This window comes from Dendroctonus ponderosae, unplaced genomic scaffold (assembly GCF_020466585.1).
Source record: "Dendroctonus ponderosae isolate FM_Combo_2020 unplaced genomic scaffold, Dpon_F_20191213v2 Dpon_F_20191213_4, whole genome shotgun sequence".
Classification (NCBI taxonomy): Eukaryota; Metazoa; Arthropoda; class Insecta; order Coleoptera; family Curculionidae; genus Dendroctonus; species Dendroctonus ponderosae.
The window spans coordinates 7,366,367-7,376,362 of NW_026018611.1; the positions used below are offsets into that span (position 1 = coordinate 7,366,367).

General features: G+C 31.2%; 1 protein-coding gene across 3 annotated transcripts in view; it reads right to left on the bottom strand.

The window, feature by feature from the left end:
- Positions 1 to 9,124, bottom strand: part of LOC125504238 — a 67,426-nt gene extending 58,302 nt beyond the window's left edge. Inside the window, exon 1 of one of the 3 annotated variants that reach the window (XM_048665932.1) lies at positions 8,816 to 9,124. In XM_048665932.1, the coding sequence (XP_048521889.1) occupies positions 8,816 to 8,905 (90 nt within the window). In that variant the 5' untranslated portion in view covers positions 8,906 to 9,124. Of the gene's footprint in view, positions 1 to 3,356; positions 3,694 to 8,815 lie in introns of those variants that run through there. The other 2 variants (XM_048665934.1, XM_048665933.1) reach the window with 2 other exon arrangements.
- Positions 9,125 to 9,996: the final 872 nt, after the last annotated feature.

Consider the following 9,996-nt stretch of genomic DNA (forward strand, 5'->3'; position numbering starts at 1 on the left):
CGCTTCCAGCTTTCACAATTTTGTCGAAAATAATGGCAAAATCTTGCATCGGATTTGCTTAATTGGCAGGCGTCAGGTAAGTAAGTAGAACTAATCAAATTACAAAAACATTGGTAAGTAAGTAGAGCTAATCAAATTATAAAAACATTGAATCTCGAAAGCGTGTAGGGAAATTAACCTCCTGGTAACAATTAACTTTTTCGACGCATTTCCATCGCATTAAATGGGTGTAATGTTTGCTTTAAAGAAACAAAAACTGCAAATCTGAAATAGGCTTTCAAAACGAACAATGCAATGATAATAAAGTGGAATGAAATGAAATCGAGAATTTCTCTTAAATAAAACGCTAAAGATAATCAATATATCATGCTGAAAGAGAGCTTAATCTTATCTGATCCAGAAAGCTCGGTTTCCTCTGATCTCTGATGATCTGATATCTCATCAATCGTCAACCCAATGGGAAAAAATTGCTTCATTGATCGGTTTTGTCGAGCTGAAATGCTCGTTAACCCCTATTCATGTATTGATCGGGAGACACACTGTATATTTATAGAAGTGGCAATAAAAACTTCAATAAATGGAACTATCGCGGTCTTAATTACGAATGACTTCAAGTGTTTGCTGTGCAATACAAAAACGTTTATGCAGGCAAGCCAGGGCAATTGCTCACATTGTAACAGTATCGCAGAAAGCTAGCGTACCTAATAAAAATATTTACAAAATTTCTAGTTTCATTAGTAAAGTTTATTTATTTTATTAATGAAGAGAGCCATTTGCTGTACCATTACTTCGGACGCCAACCTCATTATTGAACAATTTTGAAGCTTTTTTATACGAAAATTATATACAGAGAACGAAATGTTTATTGATGTTGTGGACGCTATTTCTTGACTTTGAAATCTATATAGGATGAATTATTCTCAACGGTTAGAAATAGGCAGTAAGTTTAAATACTGCGTTTATTTTACAATCTGCACTTGCTAAAGTTGCTTTCACTCATACAGATTTGTTCCATAAAAACGATACTGCCACCTATCTTAGGTTTTTTAATTAGCAAACTAAATTGTGCCTTTAATTCTGCATTCTGCAGGTAATTTTAAACTGCTCAACAAAATAGATGTTACACGGGCATTTCGACTAAATTTGGAACTACATAAATTCTGATTGTTCTAAAAGATTTGGCTTCTGTTTAAAGTGTAATTTAGCCCCAATTCCTCTCTGTTAGTCAAAGCTTTGATAAAAGTAAGTATTTCAGATACACTTTTTACAGGATGGCAAATAAAAAATGCAAAATTTCGGAAAGTTTGGCATATCTCGCCATTTGGACAAAAAAAGTATCTTGGATCTCAACACCAAAAGTTCAAAAATGAACCAAATAGCTAGCAACCCTTTCTGATTTTTTGGGTCAGCTCTCATCTATTTAGAAGGTGGTCTCAAAAAATCAAGTTTTTGGACTTACAGCGATACTTTTTCTGCTCTTGAGCAATTGAGATTAGAGCTCAAGTTAAAGCTAAAACTAAAGACAATCAAAGGCAAMACTTCGAGTAACAGGGTTCCATGGAAAATGACTCAAATCAGAATTGCCCCTGAAATCTGTGATTCTAGTAGACTTTCAGCRAAATTTTTTTCAGTGAAATTCACTTTCAACCGCATCATTTTCTAAAGTCGACTGTGAAGTTTCAGCTTCAGCATGAGCCCTAGATTTAAAAAATCGGTTTTCCATATAAAATGTATCAACACGAGACTAAAAAGTTTAAAAAGTTAAGAAATATTTTTCTAGTACCATTGTGTAAAGAAACGAGATGCTCATCAAAATTAATTTTTTTTCGAGATATAAAGTGATATCTTAATCCCTAAGGTGTGAAATAGAAAAAAACGTTTTTTGTCCATCAAACTTTCACCAATTTCGCATTGCTTCATTTGATACCCTGCAGAAAGTTTATCTAAATCAAAATGTATCCAGTTCCAAAATTAGTCGTAATTTGTTCGTGTAACTTCTATTTTGTTGAGCAGTTTATTTTAACTGACTGCTTTTAAAGTGACAACTTTTAGAAACACTTTATTTTAAAACGTATAACATTTACCTCTTTTAATACATATAATGAATATGTATCGATAAAATATGTTCAGAATTATGGTTAACATTAAAAACAGATTACTTAGTTTTTGTCAATTGAATTATTAGAACTTTGAAAATTTGAATATTTTATGATTCAGAAAAAAGACACGTGAGCCGCTAATAAAACGTCGCAATAAAGAAACGAAATAATCCTTATTCTAAAAACCAAAAATAGCAGGTTACTATTTCTTACGCTCTCTGAGAAAGTATTTTTTAAAAGTCCATTGCGAAAATCTCCTGAAAAAAACAATTCTGGTCTATGACCCGACCAAACTGGCGACTGTGGAGTATGAAATAATGCAAATTTAATGCAGAATTCAGAAATGGAAGGAAATTTTGGGTCTACTATTTAAAAAAACCAAAGTTGACATCGGTAATGCTTTTGTGAGCCCTGTATGCTTAAAAATAATTCTATTATTGGAAGATAAAATATAACTCGAATAAATGTGTACATTTTAATCTAAATATATTTTTGACATGCTTTTGAATCTAAAAAGATAGAAGCCAGAGAACTTCACCATTTGACGCGTTTATTAATTTATATATTTTAGTTAAAAAAAATCCGAACTAGAACTGATTGGTTATTTCATATGATTAGCTATTAAAATATTTCTATATACTATTTTTCATTAATATTTTTAAGTGAGAAGGTTTTTTCCACCCTTTCGCGTAAATTGATTTTAAATTATATGTTTTAGAGTAAAATCAATGTTGAAATCAATAATAGAAATAAATGTCCAATTCAATTAGCGTTTTATTTCGTACCGTTATAATTTCGTGTTGAAACCTGTTTGTCCACCAGATCTTCTCTAGACTCTTGAATTACTGCTGGAATAAATGCAGGGTATTTTCAAATGTTTTGCGCAGCTTGATCAGATTCAATGCATAGATGCTAATTTTTTTAAATTCACATTTAAAAATGGCAAAAATCTGTTACTATTAATCTACAACATTAATGAATCCAGACCTCAGCTATCGCAAGCTAATTGCATTAGAATTAGTAAAATGTGACAAAACGCTACCACTCTTTTTAAGTGGAAATCCAAATAACGTTTTCATAAACAAAATTCCGATTTTAAATCCTTTTATTAACTAGAGCTCGAAGGCCGCATTTTAAAATTCTCAAATGACTTTAAAAGCTACTACAAATTATCGACTTTAAACCGTGCTTTATTGGGTAGGTAAAAACATCGAAAATAATCCCCCCGAATATAAGTTCAGATCTTCAAATGCTTACGGCAATAGCTTCCCCCAAATATCAAGAGAATAATAAGAAAATTCGCCACTACTATCTTTTGCACTTCACATGAAAAATAGTCCAAAATACACTGATCCTGGTTCAATTCTATTAGCACAAAAACTAAACAAAAACATTCCGAAACTGGACAAACCGATTGCACGAAAAACTGGAGCGTCGCGACGCCGAACAACTCGTACGAAGCGCTCCGTGTCCACGCGCCTTTCGAGAAACAATCTACTGACTGATATGCACGTGTTTAAGGTGAAACGCGCCGGTCGCGAAAAAAAAGTGAATTCAATCATCTTGATGTGAGGGATTTGTTCACTGCTAAACCATATTACAATACCATTGCTGTTTACTACAGGCGAATTGAATTTTTGCGCATTTTTATGCTCCAAATCATAGTCATTTTGTCTAAATGTTTACGGGAATGGAATTAAGCCATTTTTTCTTTAATAAAATGTAAATAGATTCCTGCGTAAACTGTTTCTTATTTACGGCCAGTTAATGTACATAGGTACCGTCATTGTGTAGCTTTTACTAGAAAAATGAAGATTTAACACCTTATTTTTGTTATTACGCGAATTTAATATTATTAATACATCACTCTCTAGGTTGCATTATTATTTGTTATTATTATCTTACTTTAAAATGTTTCTTTTATACTTTGACTTTCACTTACTTTTTAAGTCTTAAAATGGCTTGAAATGTTAAGTTTTTACTAAGGTTTATTGAAAATAATTCTAAAACGTCGCTTCAACAACCCAAATATATAAATATAACTTTTGACTTCTTCTCTTGAAATATTTCTGAATTGCAAAATTTAATTATAATTTGGTATGCAGTGAGCCCTAGACGTAATGTCTAAATTTAATTCAAATTCAACGGGCTGTTTTTTTGTAATGAAGATCGGACCTCTCAATTTTTGTGAAAAAATTAATTTTTTTTATAAAATTTATTTACACATGGCGGTGGACACCGAAAGCACGTGGTTTTTGTTTACTTATAGTATATTTGTTTACTTATAGTGCCATTTACCGCTTGACAATATCAAAGCCGATCAATAAACTCGTTATTCATCATTCTTGTTATATTGGTAAATAATTTTCTTTGGCCTCGTTAATTCTTCGTGTACAAAAATAGGTGCTACATTTTGAAAAATAGTAGGCAAAAATAACTGTAAATAAATTTACCATAAAAAACATATAAATAGAAATAAGTTTACGGTTATTTATTTCCTACCATATACAGGTGGCCATTTTCTGAATCTTTGTATGGGTAACTTCTACACTTTTAAAGATAGAGAATCCTTTAAATGGGCAAAATTGGACAGAACTCGATTGTCTATTCATTACCGTTTTCAAACTTTAGGTACCCGACTTGGTTCCTGAAATGTCCTGAAAAGACAAAAAATCAACACTTTTTTAATTATCACATATTGCGTAAACTGCTTAACTTAGAAAAAAAGTTAAAACTTCCGTCCGTTAAAAAGTCCGCATACGAGTATAAAAATATACAGATACAAAGGGCGAAAGTAATCTAAAAAACATGGCTAATGGTAAGAGACCTAATTTGTGATTAGGTATCTTTTAAATCATTTTATGTCATTGTTAACTATGTGATTAAATTCACTGTTAATTCACTAGCTTTGCTCTTTCTTCATTATATTTTATATAGTTTTTCGGCTTTTTTATGTTAATGGCTAAATGAATCAATTTATATTGTCGATGGCATAATGACTTTAATTCTTGCATGATTTCTGATTTGGTCATTAACTGCCGACTAAATTCATGTCTTTATTTAATATTAGCTACGACTAAGCGAATACCTTTTATTGACGGCTATTTTTTTTAGTATATTTTTACTATATTTGCTACTGAAGCCACTCTGTTTTCCCATTTAGAGCCCTTAAGATAGCTTAAGTACAGCCGAAACGTTGACCCAACAAAAATAGAGTTTTTATTTCTACTACTTACTATCTATTGACCGATAAACCCCCTAAATAAGCACCTTTCATCAACTAACATCACGCTCCCTAATAAAGCCCAATATCCTTTATTGAGTTCTTTGTTTAAACAATAATTATAATAATTGTAAATAAAATACAAACCTCGCAGAAAAGTTTCATTCCGAGCTCGAACTTCTGGAAATTTTCTCATCTCTAGGCAATAATGAGCCAGATTCCACTTTGTTGTGTTACACTTATACTGTTATTTTTCTTGGTAGGGCCATTGACCAATCAGCCCTTGTTGCTAAGTAAACTTTTGGTTTAATTACCAAAATAAAACCAAATTGCATTTCTACTTCGTTTTATAAAACATAAAGTTTTTTTTTCCAAACTCTAGTTGAGGATTAGTAAGCGGAAGTGCATAGTTTGTCTCATTAGGCAAAAATACTTACTTGATACAGTTGTGTGAATTACGTGTTTCATAATGTTATTCTCCCACTTCATCACTCCCGTGATCTTTAAGTAATTCTTATCCAATGCAAATCCGTTGGATGAATTGTATGGTGGATACTCAGGGTTTCTTAATTTTTTAATCTATTTTATCGCTGAAGTTGATCTGATCCACTACATTTTATATACAAAGGGAACATTTTGTATTGTCTGCCCAATATCCAGGTCCGATGTTGGAAATATTAGTTTTCCATCAACAATTGAACATATGCATTCTTGATTATACACGTTACGCAAATAGTTGAAAAATTGCATCCGGTTAAAAATAACTTCCATGCCACTATTAACATACCAACAAAACATTTTGCATTTGCCAAACAGCAAATTACATTCACAAAGTCTTTATTATGATGTAAGGATTATAAGGTATTCTCAACGTCGTCGAATTGTTCTGCATATATCATGATATTTTCTGAATGAGCAATTCAAGCTTAGCAAAGATTCCCACTGCATTAATTAATATAGTCTAATGGCAAACATTTTATTAGGAGCGATTACTTTTTCTTCTTAATTGGCTTTCTTAAAATTTCTACTTTAAACAAAGCTCGTAAAGATAAATGGTCAATTATTCGCTGGTTGAGATCAACATATTTAAATGATTTTTTCCTCGCACATTGTTAGTGCTAGAGAAAGTGAGATGATTCTGAAGGAAAATTAATTAAATAATTTTTTTCAACTTTAATCATAATTCAGCATTTTAAGTTAATTGTTTTAATTTACCATGAGAAACTACACTATCATTTTTAGCGAAATTAGTTTGCCCTTCCTGATGCCGTTGCAAATAAAACAGTAATAACTGCAACAAAGCGTCAATGATTTAAAATATTTCAAAATATTACAAATTTGAATAGAGTAGTTGCAACTATCTAATAAATAATCCGAAAAAGATTGCGGGCTTTCATTTATCGAACGTCCCGAGAGAAACATACAAAGTGCGAAGCCCATAAAACACCTCGTCATAATGCAATTATTTCAAAATAATCGTATAATTAATTGAAGCTAATACTTCTAACATTGCGTTGGAATGACCTGCAGGTACTCATGTTGCTCTATATTTTCTACAACCTACAATTACTATCAGTGAATTTATGGAAAAAATTATCTAACGAAAAATCTCAAGTATGTTAAGGACAATCGTTTGTCTATGTCTAGATCGAATACATTCCCAAATCAACTAACTGTTATGTGGAAGTTGTAAGAAAATTACATGAGAATATTTGGAAGCATTCAAGAAAATAAGCGAACAAATTACAATATAAAATATTATTTTACAAACTTCTTGTTGGGTATTTCGCCTCAAAAATTTTTGTCTTTAAAAAAGACAGAATTTCCTCACGTCTTCTATTACAGATTGATAAATAGTGCTCCTATTTCGCAAGCACACAAGAAGTTTGTAAAAAAATGAATCCTCCTCAACAATATAGAACTTATCTATAAAATATTATGTAATTAATTTTGCTTAATTGGGCTGTTAGCTAGGAATGGGCAAAAGCGATGGTAGAAATAAAAACAAAAGTTACTACACTGAATTATTTATGATGGAAATGATGTCAGTTGTTAATTAGAAAACTGATGGTTTGAATAAAAAATTGATTACACAGAAAAAGTAATTTTTTAATGCTTCTACCTATCCCTGAAACAGGCATTAAATTCTAGCCACGCTAGTGTTTACATGCATCTTATTAAAGAAAATAATCGATAGGCTTGAGGAGTGCCATTTCAGACAGGGTGAACGAAACTGATATTAGATTAGAACCATTAGGAACATTTTCAGACAGTACGTTTGTTTTGTAGATGGACACAAACTAGAATAATGAAGGCAAGGGGAAATAATTTTAATTTGATTGTCGGAAACATTTCTCTTCGATTGATTTGTTATTTATGTATAGTTGAACTCAGTCAGAACTTAGGTGTTCTGTAATGAGACTAAACATGTTTTATTTCATTCAAAATGAAAATTTGTGTTTATACTGAATTATAATTTATACTAAGAAATACAATATACTGATTTTTCGTTAAAGATTTGTAAGTTAGTTAGTTGTAAGTTCTTATCTTTGGTGAAAGAACAATACATATTCATAAAAACACTCAAAGTTACCTCCTCATCACTAAAATAAAAAAATACTTCTCGCTGTATATTAAACTGGCTTGCTTAAATTTTATGTATTTATTCCTGTTAACATCTGCAGAATTTTGTGAGCCGTAAAAATAGCAGACATTTTCCACTAGATAGGGAAGTAATTGCTTCTATTCAGTGTTTGAAAACATTCTTTGTTAGTCCGAAAATTAAAGAGAAACCCATATAGATTTAAGAATGTCCAAACTAGACAGAGAAATAAAATTATTAAAGAAAAAATGTGTGATAATGTAATGTAAAAAATGTGTAATAATCGAGTGTAACCAGTCAGTTCTGGACATAAAAAAAACTGCAAGACCAATATTCATTAAAAGTTCGTTATTATTAAGAAATAGATCATTAATTTGTCAGTTGCCACCTCATGAGGGACTAGAAAAGTATTGATCCCACGTCTGAGTTTTCGATTGGGATGCTGTTAACGGTCTTTAAAATCTGGCCCAAAGTCAAATTTTCACTTGGAAATTCCTCATGCTATCAAAGTTTAAGACATTCTCAGAAATAATACTATTTATTAAGAACGTGATTGAAAAAACGTTTCAACTCACAGATACAACATCAATTACCAAGAAAACCGTTCCTCTTCAAAAACTACACGCCAGGAATGTGGGAGACAATTCAACAAAAGCGAACACAATAAGTGTTTTAGTGAATAACTCACTTGTTCCTGCTCTAAATCGAATTAATTTTAATTCGTTAAACAATTAAGTAAAAGTTCGTATCCTTATGCCTCACAAATAAACATGAATTGCCCTTGATATATAAATAAATGATGGTGTGGAATATTAATAGATTTTGTACGCTTCTGACGCACATTAACAACAATGATGTTTTGGTAGTATATGGCCAGTAATAACGACTTACCTCATAACAGTAAGTGCAAGTACTTCCAACTTTAGCTAAAAGGTCAACAATGATGTCGGCGTTTTCTTCCGAGCACTGACCACACAACATTTTTAAAATCGCGAAATCACTAGATTTGCAGATTTTAGTCTCATTCAATGTGCACTTCACTAGTTACAGGTTTTTTTGCTAGATGCCGATTTTCGAAAAAAATCGCGAGATCTAACAGTGCTAGATTATGTTCTACTACTGCTACTATCAGAGAACATCTCAACATTTAGTTTACTTAGAGAGTCATTCCTAGTATTAGAAACTTCGATAATCGCTTGCGATTTACTCCTAACTTTTAAATAGCACATAGAAACAATGTTTTTGATACTAGACCTAGTTGTTGTATCAAAATGAATATAATTGATAAATATTCAGAGATTTTTCAAAACCAGTGCCATATAAACAAAATTTGAATATAAACTACATTCCATACAACTGAAATTTTATACGCGACTTTTGATTTTTTTCTAGAATCCCCCCGATTTAATTTTGGACTGTCCATTGATTTGCCGAAATCACGAATAAAGGTGCACTAACTCATCTTTAAAAATAGCCGCCTATATCCACAAGTATTGCATTAAACCTAACAGATGTGCAAACAAAATATCATATATAAATATTCGGCGGATATCAACACGGAATTCCTAAAATACACAGGGTGTTCCCATATATTTTTAGGCTATTATATATTTTGTTAGCAATTTAAACTTTGATTTTACCCTCTCACAACGTGACTTGTAATAATGATGATGTGTAAAAACTGTAGAAATGTTCTGATTAATAGTTAATATTCTAGATTTGATTTTTAATAAAATAAAGGTGTTTACAAGAAAGAACAGTTAGGTAGTAGATAAATTCTATATTGTTGAGGGGGATTCATTTTTTACAAACTTCTTTTTGGGTATTTTGCCTCAAAAATTTTTGTCTTTAAAAAAGACAGAATTTTCTCACGTCTTTTATTACAGATTGATAAATAGTGCTCCTATTTCGCAATAAGAACGAATTATTTATCAAAAACTAATCAAGAACTATCACCTAGAGGGTATCCTGCGACAAACTTAGGCTCAAGCTGTAAGAGAAAATTCCAATTAGTAGAGAAATTAATTTGAAAAATTACCTTGACGTTTCGATAGCTATTTTCTGCTATCGTT